This window comes from Mustela erminea, chromosome 9 (assembly GCF_009829155.1).
Source record: "Mustela erminea isolate mMusErm1 chromosome 9, mMusErm1.Pri, whole genome shotgun sequence".
NCBI classification, from domain to species: Eukaryota; Metazoa; Chordata; class Mammalia; order Carnivora; family Mustelidae; genus Mustela; species Mustela erminea.
The window spans coordinates 46,274,424-46,295,384 of NC_045622.1; the positions used below are offsets into that span (position 1 = coordinate 46,274,424).

At 37.6% G+C, this 20,961-nt stretch overlaps 1 protein-coding gene across 9 annotated transcripts in view; it reads left to right on the forward strand.

The window, feature by feature from the left end:
* DLG2 (discs large MAGUK scaffold protein 2) overlaps positions 1-20,961 on the forward strand; it is a 2,075,147-nt gene that overhangs the window by 1,291,240 nt on the left and 762,946 nt on the right. The window contains exon 1 of one of the 9 annotated variants that reach the window (XM_032356655.1): positions 10,809-11,336. The exons of 7 other annotated variants lie outside the window; for them this stretch is intronic. In XM_032356655.1, coding sequence (XP_032212546.1) covers positions 11,028-11,336 — 309 coding nt within the window. In that variant the 5' untranslated portion in view covers positions 10,809-11,027. Of the gene's footprint in view, positions 1-10,808; positions 11,337-20,961 lie in introns of those variants that run through there. One more of the 9 variants, XM_032356657.1, reaches the window with a different exon arrangement.

A 20,961-nucleotide genomic window follows, 5' to 3' on the forward strand; every position in this document is an offset into this window, starting at 1 on the left:
GGAACAGCTTCTAGATGGGCACAAGAAAGAACTCTTAGGGAAAGGAAGAAGGTGCTTGTCCCAGCCTTTGAACAGATGGTGGCAGAGGGATGGATGTAACAGTTGCCTTTAGAGGCCATGCTTCTAACTACTAGCTGTTTGGCAGACTCTTATTGAAAGAATGTACAATTGAAAAAAATAAGCCAAAAAAATTCACAATGCCATATTCTAACTACCTTGCTATGTGTTAAAAATTATAATAAACCTACGTGTTTATGATAATAATATGCTAAATCTGGTATTTCTACATTCAGTTGGGAGGTATTGTGATTAAACCTAAAGATGTGTACAGGGCATCACTTATCAGCTTTACTTATGGTGGACACCAAGTGTGGTCTCATGGACTCTTTAGTCCACCCCTTAAGTTTACAAATGGAGTCATTAAAACTTAACAGGTTATAGCAGCATGTCTAAGATGAGAGAGGTAGTTAGTGGCAGAACTGGAACTAAAACATGTTTCCTAAACGCAAGCACCATATTGTCCAAGTTTAATTCAACAACTATTTATAGAACAATAATAATTGTATTATAAGGCAATAGCAAGGAGGGTGCAAATTTACATATAAAAAATCATCTTTGCTCTTGAGAAGTTTATAATCTACTAAGAAAGACAAATATGCCCACATGTAATCATAAAACTCCCATAATGGGACAAGTTCAAGAGCAGGGGAGATCCCACATCTTGTCTCTGTATGTCTCCCTTTCATTACTCAGCACACCTGTTTTTCAGGGCCTTTCTGCTCTGCTAAATTGCTACCCTCTTGACAGAATCTCTAGCATAGTTCCTGACACAGAATAGGCACTCAGTAAATATTTATTGAATGAAATGGGGGGAAAAGGCAAAATAATATAGAATTACAGAGGAAGAGGTGATTAATTAAATGTGAATTTGAGATGCACAGGCCAAAGCAAAGCCAATTAGGGAAAACTTTACTAAAATGTCACGTCTCCAAGGAGAGGAAATCATTCAGCCGGAAGAGGGCCTGTCATTTCTGTTAATCCATACCCCTGCCTTTAGGCCAGTCCGCAGATGAATTACCTCTGACAAGTCAGAATCTGGCTTATTTTTAACTCGGGTTTTTTAAACCTTTTGATAAATTTAGAAAATATCTATTAAAAATCATTTGTCAGAAAAATAAGATTATGTATAACTTAGACAAAGAAAGATTCTAGCTCCTGGTTCTCTCTCAAATTTTGGGTGTGGTAACTCCAACAATCATGTGGACTGCTTCAAGGGGAGCTCAGTGGTGTGCCCCAGACTTTCCACAGTCACATGTTTATTCCAGTTGGATTCTGTGCGTAGCATTACTCAACTTGACTCTGTTTTAGCTTTCTTGAGCGATTTCTTTCCTCAGTTTGTGACTATTGGCTCCATCTTTTTTCCATCTTTTTTATGTTCTCCCTTTTTAACTTCCTTCCTTGCTTGCTTCCTTCCTTCCTTTTTGATTCCTCCCCCTCGTCTCTCTCTTTTCTTCAGTTATGAGTCACTACCATAATGTTATTTTTGCACATTTTCATTAATTGTGCATTTCCTTCCTCATGAAACTCAGCACAAGGGATGACATGTGCCTTTGCCTGGTGTAGAGACCCCACACTCTCCCACACTACCTGCTATGCTCCTAGAAACCAGAAGAGAGTCAGTAGTACATCTAGCATTGTAAGAATGTGAGAGATCAGCACTTGGAAACCACACATGTTAGGTCCCCAAGAATCTGATCAAGCGCCAAGAGCCTTCCCCCTAATTTAAATCAATAGACTTTAAATACTGAAATGAACTTTCAAGTTTGTTAAGACTCGAACACAGACATACTGATGCCTTCCATGCACTAAGTTCAGTGTTTAGTGCTATAGCTTCTGTATTAAGAACTAAAAGAGTTAAAAGATAAAAGTATAAAATTAGCTATAACTAAAACATATTAGTGAATGTGCAATATAAAAAGATGTGATTTGTGATATCATTGACTGTGAAGGAATAAAAATGCAGGCTATTTATATACAGTTGAAGTTAAATTATTATCAGCTTATCCACTTCAAGCAGGTTATTATAACTACATGTTTTATGTAAGCCCCAAAATAACCGCAGAAGTAATACCGATAGAAGATATATAAAAGAAAATGACAAAGGAATCAAAGCATGTCACTACCAAAAAAAAAAAAAAAAAGTCAATGAAACACCAAAAAAGACAGAAGAAGATGTGCAAAAAAGTTACAAGACAGAAAACAGTGAATGAAATAACAATAGTAAGTCCTTCTCCACCACTAATCACTTTAAAAGTAAATGAGTTAGACTTTAAAGTCATAAGACACAGAGGAGTTAAATGGATTTTTAAAAAGGCTAAACTGTATGCTGTGTAAAAGAGACTCATTTTGGATTGAAGGGCACACATAGACTAAAAGTGAAAGGATGAAAAAAAATTTTTTTAGAAAAATTTTTTTAAAGATTTATTTATTTATTTATTTGACACAGAGAGAGAGAGAGAGAGAGATCACAAGCAGGCAGAGAGTCAGGCACAGAGAGAGGGGAAAGCAGGCTCCCTGCTGAGCAGAGAGCCAGATGCAGGGCTCAATCCCAGGACCCTGAGATCATGACCTGAGATGAAGGCAGAGGTCTAACCCACTGAGCCACCCAGGCACCCTGAAAAAAGATTTTCCACGGAAATGGTAATAGGAGCAGGGGTGGCCTTACTTAGACAAAATATACTAAGTCAAAACTGTCAAGAGAAAAAAAGAAATAACTTATATAATGATAAAAGTGTCAGTTCAATTAGGAGGAAATAATAAATATATATGCACCCCAGATCAGAGCACCCAAGTATATGAAGCCAACATTTATACAACTGAAGGGAGAAACAGACACCAACACAGTGAGAGGAGGCGATTTCAGTCCCACACTTTCATTAATGGGTAGAACGTCCAGACAGAATATCAGTAAAGAAACAGAGGACTTGAACAGCATCACAAACCAAAGGGAACTATCAGACATATAACAAAGCATTCCATCCCCAACGGAAACAGAATACAGATTTTCCTCAAGTACACGAAGAACATTCTACAAGATAGATCACGTGTTAGGTCACAAAATAAGTTAACAAATTTTATTTGGTTTTAAGATTTTTTTTATTTATTTGAGAGAGAGAGAGAGTATGAAAGCATGAGAGGGGATGGGCCAGAGGAAGAAACAGACTTCCCACCAAGCAGGGAGCCCAATGTGGGACTAGATCCTGGGACTCTATCCTGGGACTCCAAGATCATGATCTGAGCCAAAGGCAGTTGCTTAACCAACTGAGCCACCCAGGCGCCCAGTCTTAACAAAATTTAAAAGATTGAAATCATACCAAATATATTTCTAAACTACAGCAGAATGAAACTAGAACTCAATGGCAGAAGGAAAACTGGAAAATTCACAAGTATTTGGAAATTAAACAATATATTCTTTTTTTTCCTATTTTTTTAATTAACATATAATGTAACCATCAGTTTGTTCTCTATAGTTGAGTCTGTTTTTTGCTTTGTCTCTTTTTCTCTCTTTTCTCCTTTGCTTGCTTGTTTTGTTTCTTAAAGTCTGTATGTGAGTGAAATCATATGGTATTTATCTTTCTGACTGACTTATTTTGCTTAGCATTATAGTCTCTAACCCATCCATGTTGTTGTAAATGCCAAGATTTCATTCTTTTTTATGGCTGAATAATATTCCATTGTAGATGCATATCACATCTTCTTTATCTATTCATCTATCGATGGACATCTGGGCCACTTCCATAATTTGGCTATTGTAAATAATGCTGCTATAAACATAGGGGTGCATGTATCTCTTTGAATTAGGGTTTTTGAATTTTTAGGGTAAGTACGCAGTAGTGTGATTACTGGATCACAGGGTGTTTCTGCTTTTAAATTTTTGAGGAAACTATGAACTGCTTTACAGTGTGGCTGCACAGCTTGTATTCCTACCAACAGTGCAAAAGGGTTCCCCTTTCTCTACATCTTTTCCAACACCTGTTGTTTCTTGCATTTTTTATTTTAGCCATTCTGACAGGTGTAAGGTAATACCTCATTCTAGTTTTGATTTGCATTTCCCTTATAATGAATGGTGTTGGGTATCTTTTTTATGTGTCTGTTGGACATCTGGATGTCTTCTTTGGAGAAATGTCTGTTCATACCTTCTGCACATTTTGATTGGATTATTTGTTTGTATGTGTGTGTTCAGTTTTATCAGTTCTTTCTATATTTTGGATACTAACCTTTTATTGGATCTAACATTTGCAAACATCCCCTATTCATTATGTTGATTTTTAGTTTTGTTGATTGTTTCCTTTGCTGTACAGAAGCTTTTTATTTTAATGTAGTCCCAATGGTTTATTTTGCTTTTATTTCCCTTGCTTCAGGAGACAAATCTTTAAAACATGTTGCTATGGCCAGTATCAGAGAAATTACTACCTCTTTTGGAAGACTTACATTTTTAAAATATCCATACTACTCAAAATGACCTATAGATTCAATGTAATCTCTGTAAATATATTTATGGAAATAGAAAAAAATCCTAAAACTTATTTGGAAAATACAAAAAACCCTGAATAGCCAAAACAGTCTCAAGAAAGAAGAACAAAGCTCATTACCTGTTAATATAACCATTATCAAACCAACCAAACAAACAAAAACCAGAAAATAAGTGTTGGTAAGGATGTGAAGAAATTGGAAACCTTATGCACTGTTGGTGACAAAGTAAAATGGCTCAACTACTTTGGAAAACAGTATTGAGCTTTGTCAAAAATAAAATTGAAAATAAAATTACCCTATAGTACTATATAATATATACCATATATACCATATTTCGAACCACTCCATTTCTGGCTATGTATCCAAATAAAATTAAATTAGGATCTCAGAGATATTTACACTCCTGTGTTTATTGAAGCATTATTCACAACAGCCAAATGGTGGAAACAATCTAATTGTCCACTGACAGACGAATGGATGAACAAACTGCAGTATATACATACAGTGGACTATTATTCAGTCTTAAAAGTAGAAATCCTGCCATGTGTGAGAACACGGGTAAATTGTGAGGACATTATACCCACTGAACTATGCTTGTTACAGAAGGATAAATACCGCATTCTTGCCTATCATATGAGATCTCTAAAGTAGTGAAATCCATAGATGCAGAAAGCAGAATGGTTGTACCAGGGGCCTGGAAGGTGGTGGGTGGTGCTGTGCAGTAAGCATAGAATTTTAATCATGAAAAATGAAAAAGTTCTAGAAATGTGCTGTACAACATCATGCTTAGAGTTAACAATACTGTACTCTATACTTAAAATTTTGTTAAGAGGGTAGACCTTATATTGTGTATTTGTACCACAATTTTTAAAAAAGAAACTGAAAAGGATGCTTGTTTATGAGTAATAATGCTTGATTTTTTTTTTAAACTTTATAACTTGATTGGAAGGAGGAAGAGCAGATGTCATCTTGACTTCCGCTCTCTAATACACACTTTCAATATCTTGTGAAATCATTCTACCTTTTGGATTATATTTTAAGAGCAGCTTGACTCTGGTGGCTGTACTTTGGGATCTGCTCCCTGCGTTACCACTGACTGGCTTTTGATGTGGGGAACTTCTCCCCCTTTTGCACTATCTATCTAGAAAGGGAGAACAATTGAAAAGCACTTGAGAGAAAAGCCCAGCTGTCAGGAAGTACAGCTTTTATGAATGAATATCTTGCTAAAATAAACAAAAGCTGTTTCAATTTCTTAACATCATAAGATCACTAGCAAATTTCTTCAAAAAAATTAGTTAATACAGTTAGGCTTCTCAGCCACAGTGAATTTTTCATTTAAGTGCTGATCTTAAAAGCACATTGTTTTCTTAATTTTGTTTTGTTTTTAGGTTCCAATGCTTATTTATTCATTTTACACTGGGGGGTAGAACACAGACCCAAATGTTTATGTTGGTATGAACCCTGAAAGACAAGTTTATCTTCTTTCTTGTTTGATTTATTTTAATAAATACTAACATTTACTTTGTGCTTGGTTTGGAGGATGCAAATTCACAAAAGAGAGCCCTCTCCCTTCCCTAATGGGCATTACCTACACTCTGTCTGGGGAAAAGGGCTCAAAACAAGTAGTAGCATAATTATTGTTTTTAATGCAATTGTTCTAGTGTTGTAGTCAAGAAGCCCAGGTGCTAAATGAGTGTTCAGTGAAAGGATGATATGATGTGCTCTGGAAAGGGGAGACAGTGTTCTGAGAATGCTCCCTTATAAAAGTGACTTTTGAGCTGAGCCCTGGATGGAGGGGAAGATTCCAGAATTTCTGAATAGAAGAGGCTTAGGGATGGCAAACTGGTAGGGAAGAAGGTCTGGGAGATTTGTTTCCGGGTTGTGTTGCCTGGTAAGCTCACTTTTTCTCTTAGATTTTCTGTATGTTTCCTTGAGGTGGCTTTGGGGAGGTTGTCTGAGGATGCACGCTGTGGAAAGGTAAGCCTAAAGGGCTTGTGTAGAATTGAGGCAGGGGGACACGGTGGCGCTAAGCCTGGCTAGTCAAGGTCTGTGCGGTCGGAGAGCAGGGCAAGGGTGTGAGCACGGGTGAGACTAGGGAAAGCCGCAAAGGCCAGGTCACACGGGACATGATTAAGGACCATGGAAGCCACTTTAAAGACTGTTCTCTCTGTGGAGATTAAGATCCCCAGAGAATGGGACTTTATTGATGGCTGTCAAGCAGGGTAGGACCCGATCATTTTCACATTTTAGAAGAAGTCCCTCTTGCCACTGTGAGAATGATTAGGCATAAGGGTGGGTGCCAGAGACCAGTTAAGAAGCTGTTTCACCAGTTTGACAGAGAAATGACCCTAGCTTAGGTGGGGGTGGTCATCGTGGTGACCGAGAAAGACAGAAACCTGGAAGATACTTGCTCAGACAAGAGTGCAAACAGTGTAGAGTGAACCGAATGGGCCAGGGGGTGTTGGAACACTTCACAGAAGTGACATCCGGTTAATCCTGAAGGATGAGAACAAATTCCTGTAGTAGTGCTGTCCATCACTTAGATGCCATTCCTAAAATATGTAAATTATAAATGATTATTACCTTTTTCTTAGTATTGTTTTCAGATTCTCTAAGAAATGTCACATAACTTGTGTTCTTATTTCTCTAATAGTGTTACTGCATGTGTTAGAATATAATAAATCTGCATTTCCTGAAAACCGTGTTAAAGTTACAGTTTAGCCTCATTGTTAATTCACACTGATCCCGTCATCATCCATATCCACCCAAGTCCAAGTACATTAGTGAGAATGTACTTGGGGACATTTTTCAAATTTTTTTCCCACTTTCTAGTAAATCCTCAGTCCAAGTTAAATCTCTATGGCAATTTGGCATGTGTCTTTCCATCCTCTTAATTCTTGCCTGTGTCTGCCCTAGAAGAACGATAATTGAATTGATTTAAAGATTTGGGAAATAATTTTAAAGTATAAAACACTTTAAATATTGTCAGATTTCTTTTACTTCCAGAGGTGAATGTGCTCAGATCTAGAGATTGCCCAGGCTGAAGGCTATTAGATGTAGAAAAGTATTAGTTGACGTTTATAACATCTCCAGGCTGTGGCCCCAGGAATGGACTATGTATGCTTTTCAAATCAAGAAGAATTGTAACTATTACCTTATATTATTTTATGATTATTTCCCACATTAGTTATAAGTGCTACAGGGCTTATGCTGCTCAGTCCTTCTTTAGCAAGCACTCAGCTCTTCTTTCGTAATTAATATCTTCATTTCCCCATGCATAGAATGCCTGAAGGAAAATTTTTTTCTGAAAACAGAGTCTGCATCGCGCTGTAGTACGGCACAATTTATTCAGTAATTCATCTTTGCTATTTTTTTATTAAACAAATCAAGCCGGATATTAGTTTTAAGTCCTTGCATTAAAACTAGTGGTGGTTCCGTGGAGTCTGTATCAGGTCAAAGAGAGGTCAATAAGATATATCTCATCTAGGCATTACCCTGTACACCATCTGCCCGTGTTAAATCACAGTGATAAGTAGGATATGTACTTGTACACCACTAATTCCTCTTTGGCCAGAATTCCGTGTCTTCTCATGGTCATTACAGTTGTCCAATTACAGCTGATCAAATTGAATTATCTTTAATTAGCAGGTCTGTCTCATAGTACAGTGGGCTAGTTGGACGTATTTATCTGTGGAAGTGGTCTGTCATCAGACTTAGAAAGCCAAATGTCATGTTTGAAAAGAAAAAAAAAATCGGGGGAAAGGGGAAGACAGGAGGCTGGATATATGTTGTGTATGTTAAAGTGAAAGGATAATTTCAGTACAGTCTTGTAATACATGTCATGAAAGTTTGCTATGGTCTTTAGGATTTTTGGAGGAAAGTAACATGAGTTATGCAATGTATGGTGTTTATTTATCTATATGGAAATGGCATACCGAGGTTAGTAAAACAAAAACTCTATTGCCCTTGTAGTGGAAAGAGATAGCTCATTCCGAACCACCCATTCATAACACATTTAGGTCCCTGTGAAGATTTATAATATCTTTGTGTAGTGCCCAACCGGGAACTTTTCTATCTTGCTGCAAACTGTGCACACCATTACAAAATTTTAATGGATTCATACTGACTTATTCCTGTTCAGATTGATTCTTATACTTGAGAGGCAAATGGGTGAGAACAGGGCATGTATTCCCTTAAAGATGGCAGTGGGCATTTGAGCAATGATATCTGCCTGAAAAATTCGAGAAGCATCTGTGGTTAGATAAGACTGGAGAGAGTCAAACTTATCACTTCTTGACATTCTCATTTGGGGGTGATCGTATTGCCATATCACATCAAGTCCTACCGTATAGCCATGCATCATGGTGACACCAGGCAAATATGAAGTTCTCTAGGGCTTTATTTGACCTAGAAGTTCTTTCAGGCATTATCCCTTGATCCCAGCATAAAAAATGAAGATGGGGAAGGAAGAGAGAGAGGGAGGGAGAAAGAGGAAGAGAGAAGAGAGCAGAGAAGGGAAGAGACATGGCTGATAGTCTGCCCTTTTACCCACTGAGCATCGCATAATGATCTATTTGCCTCAATTTTACTATTTTTAAGTATTGATCTTAACTCCTAAATCCTTTTTTCAGGAATAAAGACCATTAATGCCATTGTTATTTCTACCCAGCAGTTCAAATCTTCATCTATTTATTTATTTAGACAAATTTCCATAACACCTCACTAAACACTGAACACTAAAGCTAACCTTAAAGGAATAATTTAAGTTTCTGGAGCATTACTGAACTCAATATTATTTCAAAACATGTCAGGAAGCTCCTGCCTGTCTCTCTCCTTCTATATATGCATTCACCCAAGCATTCATTCATCCATCCAAAAAATATATAAGTCTGCTATGTGCTGTGCAGGCAGTGTGCTAGGTGCCTGGTTAAAAAAAAAAAAAAAATTCTGCAGAATTTGGGAAAGAATTTGAGAAAGAACCCTTTTATGGAGATACATAGGAAGAGTAGCTCCTTTTCCTTCCTCTCAGGGTTTTTATACGTAACAGTGATTTGTCCAGGGAGTTCTAGTGTTGAAAAGTAGAATATGTGGTAACCCTACCCTTTGAAATAAGAACTTTGCCAACTCAGCCAGAAATTAGGTCTACACTGCCCCAGCGGTGAGAAGGTGGATCTGATGGTCTGGGGATAAAAATCATTTTATCTTGGGACTCTCTCATTTTTGTTTGGTGCTGCATAGATGGTAGCTTGTGTCCCAATCAAACCAAATTTTTCCCTCAGAGATATGTGATAAGGATAGACATTTTGGCAACAAATATGGAAAGTTTCAAACATAATAAAAATTCTAAATGCTCTGGTAATTAGCCTTTCTCTTTACTAAAAATACTATGTATGGCTTCTGCAATCATACTAAAATTTTAAAACAATCATGTCCTCTCTGGAAGGCAATTGCTTTAAATTGGATAGATTTCACTCATTTTCCAGTGAAAGAATTTGAAAATTCTGTCTGTGGAAACCAAAATACTGGAGGGTAGAGTTGGATGTGTGTTTCACTTTAAAATGCAGACTCTCTCTGTGGTGAATGTATTTGTTGTGGTAAAGTATTTGAAAGGAAATCCTCAGAATAATTTGGGGTAAGGAAAAACACTATGTTAAAATAAGCCAACCCATCAGTTTTGAACTTTGAAAATTGCTTCATTTTGAATCAGAAAGAATTAATAATCATTCATAGCTTTAAAATACATATATTCGGATTATAATATGTAATCATGATCTAAAACAAATGAAACCTCCAAATTTTAAAGGACTGTAGTATAATGCTGTGACCTCAGTGATTTTTCTAAATGAATTAATGTTGTGGAGCGTTAATATTGACGCTCTTACTTCGCTACCTCGTGATGTGCTCCGTGTCTTGGCAAATATCTCTCTACATAAGTGATTCCTGTAAATGTTAGAAATCTCTTTACAGGTTAACTTTCCCATCATTTTAAATTGCCAATCCTATATTATTTCAGCCTAGAAGGGTCCTGCTAGTTTGATAAGCAGCTTTCCCTCCTGAGGTCTGTATTCTGTGCAGGGCTCATCTAGCAGAGGGAAACGCCAGAATGCCAAATTGCAAAGAGTATTCTTTACCATGGGGCTCCATCCAAAAAGGGTTTGTAACACAGTGTACAGTCTTGTAGCCCAGCTGTGTGGAGCATTGATTGCTTCTGCCTAGAGCAGGGATACTGTCAAGTTGCTCTGTGAGTTGAGTCATCTATTGACAAAGAGCTACCAGCCCGCAGATAATGCTGTGCGGAGCTGCTCTCGCTGCTCCCACCATGCGCTGCTTATAGCAGCTGTCAAAGATACTGAGAGATCCACGGGAGGACAAAAAAAAAAAAAAAAAAAAAAAAAAAAAAAAAGACTTTTACAACTGCCTGGAAGAAAGGGGTGTGAGGGAGGAGACATTCCTGTGCAGAGCTGACCAAAGGAAAGAGTAGGCATCAGTGCAGTATGAATGCATACCTCACCAAGCAACACAGCTGCAGCCGGGGGTCCGATGGGATGGATGCCGGCAGGAGCGCCCCCACCCTGATCAGGGATGCCCACTGCGCTTGTGGCTGGCAGAGGAGTCCTCAGGGGCTTGGGTACAATTCTCAGACCATGCCCGCTTCAGGACCTGGGGGCCCAGCTTCAAACAGGACCAAGCTGGTCACTTTGTGGGACAGTGTGCGGAAAAGCCCCCACAAGATGGGCTCCAAGGGCAAAGGGACTTGTGGGGAGCGTTGCGCCTGCCCACATGGTTGGTTCAGCCCAACACAGGTGAGCCTTTTCCTTATGACTTTCCCTTGAGTATCGGAAGAAACTGAGAGCAAGTCGTGTGAGGGTAGCATGGTTTGGAAACTTTGCCGGGTCCTCCTTGCTGACTGGGTGTGTGCCTGTTTGGAAAATGGTGGGCTTGGGAAAACCTGTCATTTTCACAGGTGTTTGGGGGCTCACACCTCTGGGTGGCCTGCGAAAATCCAAAGATGCTGTGCTCAGTTTCTTTCAGTGACTTTTCCCCAAGTTCAACTTCTCTAGTCCTCGGATGATTTTACTGTGCTGTATTTTGGCAGCACTTTAACTCCTAATCGTTGTTAACTTTTGTGTCCTGCCTAGCCTCATTTTTTTTAAGGGAGAAAAAAATAAACTTCGATACATTCCGTCTCTTTAATCATAAAAGGGCATTTATTTCTTCAGCTATGGAAAGCAGTGATTTGAAGTATGCTGTTCTAATTTTACTCTTATAACACTGTATACCTTTTCAGTAATAGGGAAGAAATTTTGTTTATACTAAATAATTCATTTTACAAACAAAAGGAATAATTGGGAGCAAACTAGAGGATGATTATACTCAGAATAAAATAATGAAACATTTTATTTATTCATAGGGAAGCAATAAGGTTATTTATACTAAAGACTATAACTCTCTTTCTTCTTAATGTATTTCTGAAGCAGATGTGCAGATTCCCTTAATTTAATTTCTAGCTTATTCTTGCCCCAAATTACTGGCATTTTATCAGAAATGAAATTGGCTCATTTTTTTCCTGGCCCCATCCAGAAAAGGGAAGACAACTTCCTGTAAATGCTGTAAAATTTAAATAAAGTGCACCTGTAATCACTGTCATAAATATTGAATGATAGTTCTTAAATATCCATTGAAGAAGAGAAAAACTGTTTGCAGAAAAAAAAATCCTTTCTTGATTTTATTGTGATCTTAGCATAAATGAGAAGTGGCTATGGATCATGAGTGAAATGTTATGATCTGAGAGGTGGAGAGTACATTCTAATTTTAATATTAGTTTTTTAAAAAGTACTTCCAAGAATATCACATGTCACTAGATCTTAATGATACTGTTTGTATATGTGACTTTCGATCCAATAATATCATGCATCTCAGCATCTTGATTTATATAAGGAATATACTGTCATTTTAGTATTAAACTGGTTCAGTTTGAAATGCAGCCTGATATTTGGAAACTTGGTTATTTTTTAAAGTTAACATGAATTCCAAACTGAAAAAACAGTCTTGACAATTTCAAAGTCTCTACATATTCTTTTACAAATGCATGCATTTAAATGTCTTTAAAGTATATCTCTGTGTCGATTATGTTAGATTCTCAAGGCTCACATAGGCAAAGAAGACAAACACACATCTAGCTTCTAGTTTTTGCATAGAGTAGAATAAGCCAACTTGTTTTAGAGTAGAATAAGCAAACTTGTTTTATGGTCACAGTTTTTTTCCAACATGTAAAAAGATGTGCATTTCATAAATGATAATTTCTCAAACCAAAAATCTGTAATTGTACATTAAAATAACCATGCTTTCAAATTTTTGTACATTTTTCATCAGTCAAGGGAAACTTTTCCCTTCCTTGGTTTTTAACAAAGTCAGCCTCCTACTTGCCTTAAATTTACAGACATTTAATGCTTTAAAGGATTGAAATAGACTCTCTGTAATGATAATTAAGATCCAGTGACATATAAGAAGGCAATAAATTGAGACAGACACCATCTCCCATTCTTTTTCACATACATTTCTATAAATTTTCTCTCTTATTCATAGGTCCTTTATTCTTAGCTAGGAAGAACAAGGATACTCAAGGATTGGGGTTACAATACTGTATCTTTTAGGGTCTTTAGTGTTGTGACACCTGACCCTTCCTCTCTTTTACCACCTCAGTCCTGTGAAAGTGCTGTGAATAAATTTTAATATATGTATTTAAATATCCCTATAGTACCTAAATACTTGCACATATTAATGTATTTTCATGTATTTATAAGTATATATATACATATACATGTAAGCATGCGTATACATGTATACATATAAAAATTAAAGTTCTGTTTAAAGTTCTCTTTTCTCACCCAGAAAGTACTTTTTCTTCCAAAGGATGTTTTATTCTCTCCATATAAAGTACATTTCTTTACTTCTTATAAGTGTTCTAAAATGCTGATTTATGTATGTATATTCATATATCTATAAATACATGTATAGATATGTATATTCATTTACACATGTATTTATAGGCTATATCTAATATTTAAAATATACAGATATGTGTAAGTCCTATATACCCATAGATACCATCACAGAAATAAGACCATCTGTGTGTCTAGGTGTATGCATATGTGTCATTAACAGCCAAGTCTGTTTTGAGAATTTTGTGGTACTATTCATACCCCTTAAATTAACTAGAGATATCTTGTGAAATACTGTGAGATGAAGGATGGAGGTTAATCATACTAAACAAGAGAATTCTTGATAAAGTAGACAGGAGCAGAGCGCAGGCTATAGAGAAGCCACGGTCCCCACATGTGGTACAGAACGTGCCTCAGGGCTGTTAAGTGTCTGGGAGCTGGGATCCTGCCCTCAGAGATATTTGCTGTATTACGTGGACATCAGCAGTGTGATTTCCGGCTGCTATAATAGAGGGCCATGGTAATGACTTGAGTTCCTCCCAAGGCTCTTTGCCAAACTCCTGTTATTTGGGGTGCTGTGTGCTAACAGGACACTGTCATTATGTTGTTCCTCAGCATGACTGAAAAATAGCTTCTGTCCTTTCTCAAATAAGTTTTCATTCCACTTGGATCTGTAGAATTAATACAACCGTAATAGTAGGTAAGAAGATGGAAAATTATAGGGTCCAGCAGTGAGTTCTAGAAGGCACATCTAGGATAATAGTGTTGGCCTGGGTCAGGGAGGGGGGGGGAAGGATGTCCATCATCACTTATGTGGCGTTTCTCCCCAGTGTGGACTGATTTGGGCAGGAAGCACAGAATAGTAGAGATTCAAAGCCCAGGTTTCAATACCTTTGTACTTCATTCATTCTTCATTTGTTTATTCAACTATCATTTGCTGAGTGCTTGCCATGTGGCTCTGTCAGGCCTGTGGATATAATAGTAAACAAAAGAAATACTCTCCCTACCATTGTGGAGAGTATATTCCATTATATACCATTGGCCTCCAGTGGTATATAATATTTATTAAGTATATCATAATATATATGGAATTGTATTGTCATAAGTCACACATTGGAAGGGAACCAAGTCCCATAGAGTTTTACAAAGTCTACAGTAGATATATATTCAGGATACAGAGGAACCACAGAGAAGTAAGAAAGCAAGATTTGTTAATGTATATGTATATATTTACTTATTTTTATTTAATTTTTTTATTTTTTAATTAATTTTTTTATTTTTTATTAACATGTACTGTATTAGTAACCCCAGGGGTACAGTTAGTTAATTTAATTTTAATGAAAAGGCACTGCATCTCTTAAGCCTAGATTTTCTGTTTTATAAAATGAGCATAAAATTAGACCCTAACTCAGGATTGTAGTGAGGAATTAACATAGTAAATGTAAGGTACTTAGCACAGTGCTTACATGTAGTAGGGGGTTCAATAAATATTTGTAGAATGAATGAATAAGAAGCCTGCAGTAAAAGTTGGCTATCATTAACCTATTCCTTAATTCATTGTATCTGATTGGCTAGGAAGAGAAAAATAAGTGAATCAGGGAAGACTGCCAGAGGTAGTGATCCTTGGGCTGCATTAAATTGAACCTGAAAGTAACATGCCTGTGTTTATCAAGTAAGCAAAGAGAGATAAGCTTTCTGGGTAAAAATAATAGAAGCTGAAACACATATATCATGTGGGTTGCTGTGTAGAAACTACTCAGAGTTCTGTTTCCCAGAACATGGGGCACTAGAGAGTAGCTTCATCAAGGGCTGGGGCTGGAGGCCTGGGCAAGGCTTGGTCACAGAGTCTCATGTGCTTCGACAGGGACTCTGCTGGGCGGATCGCATGGAGCCCATCACTGCAGGATCCTGGTGCCCGCTCTCACTCTCTGTGGGTTAGGCTTTGTGCTCAGTCAACTGTTCTGTCCCTCAGTTTCTCTGTTTCTAAGAAAAACGGTCTTCCCTAAATGAATTCCCATATCTCTTTCAATACTAATATTCTGTGACTCTGTCAACTGATACCCATCCATTAAGGGGAAGTGCTTTGGAAATGATTTATGCTTTTTTTTTTCCTAAAAATTTATTTATTTGACAGACAGAGATCACAAGTAGGTAGAGAGGCAGGCAGAGAGAGAGACTGGAGGAAACAGGCTCCCTGCTGAGCAGAGAGCCCCATGTGGGGCTTGATCCCAGGACCTTAGGATTATGACCTGAGCCAAAGGCAGAGGCTTTAACCCACTGAGCCACCCTGGTGCCCCAAGATTTATGCTTTAAGGCAAGACAATCCTAAATTTGAACTTACTAGCTCTCTGTGACCTTACTTACTTAACTTCTTTAAGGTTCATTTGTCTTCTCTGTAAAACTTAGGTTGATAAAATTATATTACGGGAAAATGTAATAAGAATTGAAAAGACTCTACATAAAAGAGCCCAGTGTGGTGCTTAGAACATAAGAATTGTTCAATAAGTGGTATTTATTATTACTGATGATATCCAAATGCTTTTTTAACCTGAAGAACTTATTGTCCATCCAACTAATTAATCAGTATTGTGGTGTCCTTTATTAGAATTTCTACTTTGTTCACTGAATTTTTTGATGTCTTACTTATAATGATGAAGGTTAGGTTGGGCAACTGTCCAGAAACATTAGGCACAGTACCACAGGGTGACGGGATGACATTTTGCCCTTCAGGTTTCTCAGAGATTTACGACAATGCCTAAACACCCACACACACAACACACACACACACACACACACACACACAGAGGGAGAGAGAGAGAAAAAAATATATATATACATAATAGAACTGTGTTGATGAAGTAGCATTCCCATTATCTTATATTAGAAGGTAGGTGAGATTAGATTTTCTCAGCAAAATCCTGCTAGAACAATGGTGTCTGAAACATTTAGCCAAACTCTGTAAATCTTCCCTAAGGTTTCCTTTGCAGCTCCTCCAAAACACAGTAGTTTGTAGCAACTTGAGTGCAGAGAACCTTTTTTTTGTCCAAGAAGTAGGATTGCCCTGGGCTCAAATCTCAGGCTCAGCTTATGCCCAGCCAGAAGGATCTGGCAGCTTGTTTTAACTCTGCAACTGCTTCTACAGAAGCAGCTGAAGAGAGAGCCCCTTACCAAAGAAGAAGATGACTTTTTAGTCTCTGGAAAACACCAGCTGCCCCCAGGCAAAGGAAACAGAATGGAATAAGAGATAATACCAAAGGAATTAAAGTTCTAGGCAGTTCCTTGGGCAGACTTGAAGCTGCTTGGTCAACACTTAGGTTACCCCCGCCCCTTCTGGATGCTGACATGAGCAGAGCATTTTCTCTAGGGCTGGACAAGTAGGACAAAATACTGAGGGTGGGAAAGGAATGAGTAAAGGTAATAGCATTTATTGAATACTCAGGATACCCACAATGTGTGCAGCATTACGCTAGAGCTCTATGCTGGTCATTTTTTGAATTCTGAAAACATTAAAAGACATATTAAAACCCCCATTTTATAGGGATGTCTAGGTGGCTCAGATATTAAGCGTCTGCCTTTGGCTCAGGTCATGATCTCAGAATCCTGGAATCTAGTACTATATCAGGCTCTGTGTTCAGCAGGGAGTCTATTTCTTCTGCCTGGGCCTCTCCCCCTACTTGTGTGCATGCTCTCTGTCTCTTTCTCTCTCTCTATGACAAATAAGTAAAATCTTTAAAAAAAGAAAAGAAAAGAAAATCCCCATTTTATACGTATGAAAATTAAGGCTGACTAACTTTCTCCTGATGGCACATCTAATAAGCATAGAATTTGTTTCAAAGGTAGGTGTCTATATGACCCTTTCCACAGAATCTTACAGAAAGATCTCTTTGAGGAACAGCAGGAAGTAGAACATCCCCAGAGACCTTTTTAACTTTTTGATTTAACAGGAAAACTCCTTAAGGAGTTGGAGTATTTAACATGGTTGGGAGAACTGGCATCCCCTAGCAGAATCCTAGATTTTCCCATTCTGCTCCATTTTCTGGTGTTAGGAACCCTGAGTTGGTTGGACCACTTAAACCCCTTCCCCTCTCTGATTAAGTTTAAGAATTGTGCTGCTCTGAAGGAGTTGAAGTTGATTCTCACAGCACTGATACTTGCTCTTTGAAATACCTTGAAACAGGGCACCTGGGTGGCTCAGTTGGATACGTGTCCAACTCTTGGTTTTAGCTCAGGCATGAGCTCAGATCATGAGATCAAGCCCCACATCAGGTTCTATGCTCAGTGCAGAGTCTCCTTCAGATTCTCTCTCCCTCTCCCTCCTTCTCACTCACTCTCACTCTAATAAATAAATAAAATCTTTAAAAGAAAAAAGATGAAGAAATACCTTATAACTTGTGGTTATTTGCAAATTAAATTCAATCTTATAAAAATTTATAGTGAGGAATTGAGAAGCATGTAGTTTAAACTTAATATACATACATAACAAAAGCACATGTAGGCATTATATGTCTTACATCCAAAAGAATTACCAGACAGGGCACCTGGGTGGCTCAGTGGGTTAAGCCGCTGCCTTCGGCTCAAGTCATGATCTCAGGGTCCTGGGATCGAGTCCCGCATCGGGCTCTCTGCTCAGCAGGGAGCCTGTTTCCTCCTCTCTCTCTCCCTGCCTGCCTCTCTACCTACTTGTGATCTCTCTCTGTCAAATAAATAAATAAAATCTTTAAAAAAAAAAAAAAAGAATTACCAGACTGTGCTGAATTTTGTAAATCTCACATGTCAGTTACTTGTGTCTTTATGATACCAAGAATCAAATATCTAACTTTAATACCACCATCTCCGTTGTCCATCCTCTTCCTTCTTATGATATTGTTTGATCTGTTACAAGTGTAGCCCCACCCAATTTTATCCTCCTTCATTCTTTAGTCCACTTTGTTCCCTTTTAATTTCCCAAAGGCTTCTATATGTGTTATAATTATTTCAGAGGTAGATAGGAATTTAGAGGTCATCTAGTACATTTTCCAAAGGAGAACAGGGTCCTTCGGTTTGTGGCAGAATTGGCCCTTGTCTTTGAATGCAGAACTGAGTTACCTTTTTACTGTCAAGCTGCCTTCCCTCTTGAAGCTCTGTGCTCCTCTTTATGAAGTTCATTATTGGCAGAAAGTTGTGAAGCTTGTAACTTGGCATTGCAGTGTTGGGCATTATATAAAAAGTTATCTTACTTCTTACCTCTATTGTCTCATAATTTAGACCAGCAATCCCAAAGAGATAGAGAGAAGAGCCACTAGAAATAATTTTAGAATTGTATGGAGATACTTTATGTATTACTAATGATTGTTGGCATTTAGCAGAAAGGAGCCAGGGATGCTGGATGCACTGTCATTTGCTAAGAAGTTCTGCACAGCAAAGAATCCCCCTTTGTACTACACAATTTTTAACATGGTACTGGAAATTCATGAAGATTTTTTCAAGTTTATGGTTTTTTAAGCCTGAAGTCAAATTCAGTTTTAAAAACAGATAAGAAGCATTTTCTACAAGGATTTGCTAATCATTAAGTCTTCTGGGAATGTAACTTCTATGTAAGTCAAGGAATCATTGTATTTTGTTCTCTTAGGAATTTGACAGGAACTGATTCCCATTTTGGAAGACCCCATCCTAAAGCTGAAGCTCCTGCACTGGTTACTGTCACCAATACATCTCCCCTGCATGAATCTCCATTTGTAAATATCACCTGCATTATGGGATGGAAGAGATTTGAGGCTTTTTTTTTTAATAGATGTAGAACCAAAGATTTTAAGTTGTTAGAAATACATAAAATACTGACTTTGATTGCAAAATAAGTCAGAGAAAGACAGTTATCATATGATCTCACTGATATGAGGAATTTGAGAAACAAGACAGAGGATCATAGGGGAAGGGAGGGAAAAATGAAACCAGATGAAACCAGAGAGGATACAAACCTTAAGAGATTCTTAATTTCAAGAAACAAACTGAGGGTTGCTGGAGGGGAAGGGGTGGGAGGAATGGAGTGGCTAGGTGATAGACATTGGGGAGGGTATGTGCTATGCTGAGTCCTGTGAATTGTGTAAGACTGATGAATCACACACCTGTACCCCTGAAACAAATAATACATTATATGTTAATTTAAAAAAAATATGCAAAATACAAAGCTCTCACTAAATTTCATTAATAGGATTGTTTTAAGAACATTTCATTTCATTGACGTACCATATATTAATTTTTAAAACATTTTTATCATATAGTGAGAAATATGTTTTGTGAAAGTAAATGAAATTACTTATTGTTTAGTTCTCTGTTGCTTTCAGTACTACTCTGATATTATCCCAAAGGTCATCTGTACTCAGCTTCCCTACAAGCTCTTACATTCTGAGTTGTTATGTTGTTGTTGCTGCTGCTGCTGTTGTTGCTGTTGTTGTTAAATCCAGTCCCCATTCCCCATTTTTGTAATCAAAGGATAGAGTTCCAGGTCTGTGGAAGTACTAGAAATCAAGTGAATACCTTTACACTGGGGAGAAATCCGAACAGGGATAAAGAGATAGAGAGATGATGAATTCCCTCACTGGCCTGTCCTATAGAAAACAGGAATTATTTTGACACCAAACTTATAAAAAGTTATAAAAAGTGTCAGTTTATTTCTAAAAATATGACTTTTTAAAAGATTTTATTCATTTATTTGATAGAGAGACACAGGGAGAGAGGAGCACAAGCAGGGGGAGTCGGAGAGGGAGAGGCAGGCTTCCCACTGAGCAGGGAGCATGATGCGGAGCTCGATCCCAGGATCCCGGGATCATGACCTGAGCTGAAGGCAGATGCTTAATGACTGAACCACCCAGGCACCCCCCCAAAAAATTTTTTTTAGCTATCTCCACTTTAACTATTGGCACTCTTCTTAGATTATCCATATTGAATTGAGGTTATTTCCTTTGATCTCTTATTATCTGCAAGTGATCTGTTATTATTTCTTCCAACACTAATTAGTCATCTAGGATCCTTCATATATGTGTTTCTTCTTTCACGTTTCCTATACTTCTTGTAAGAAATGGTATCTGGTCTCTTTAGTCCATTGAAATCCATATTTATTAACTATAAGAAGAGGTTAACATTTGATTACTCCATTGCACTGTTCAGTACAGTTGGGCTCACAGAATGACAAATTGAAAACATCTTTCTAATATAAAACACATTTTTGTGTTTTTCTTTTTACTTTAGTATAAAAGTATGTGTAGGCCATTGTATTATCTATGAATTTCATTTCAGATGGAGAGAAGAGGATCTTACAAAACGATCATTGTAAAGTGGGAAGGTTGAGTCAAATAGAATTGAGAATCTGGCCCTTTGCAGAAAAAGTTTACCAACCTCTGCATTAGACTATCAGTTCTCATTTCCTTCTGGTGCAGTGTCCCATTCTGCCTCACAGTCTCTCCATTTTTTAAAGACCTGGTTCAAGCACATCCTTGTCATTAATCCTCTC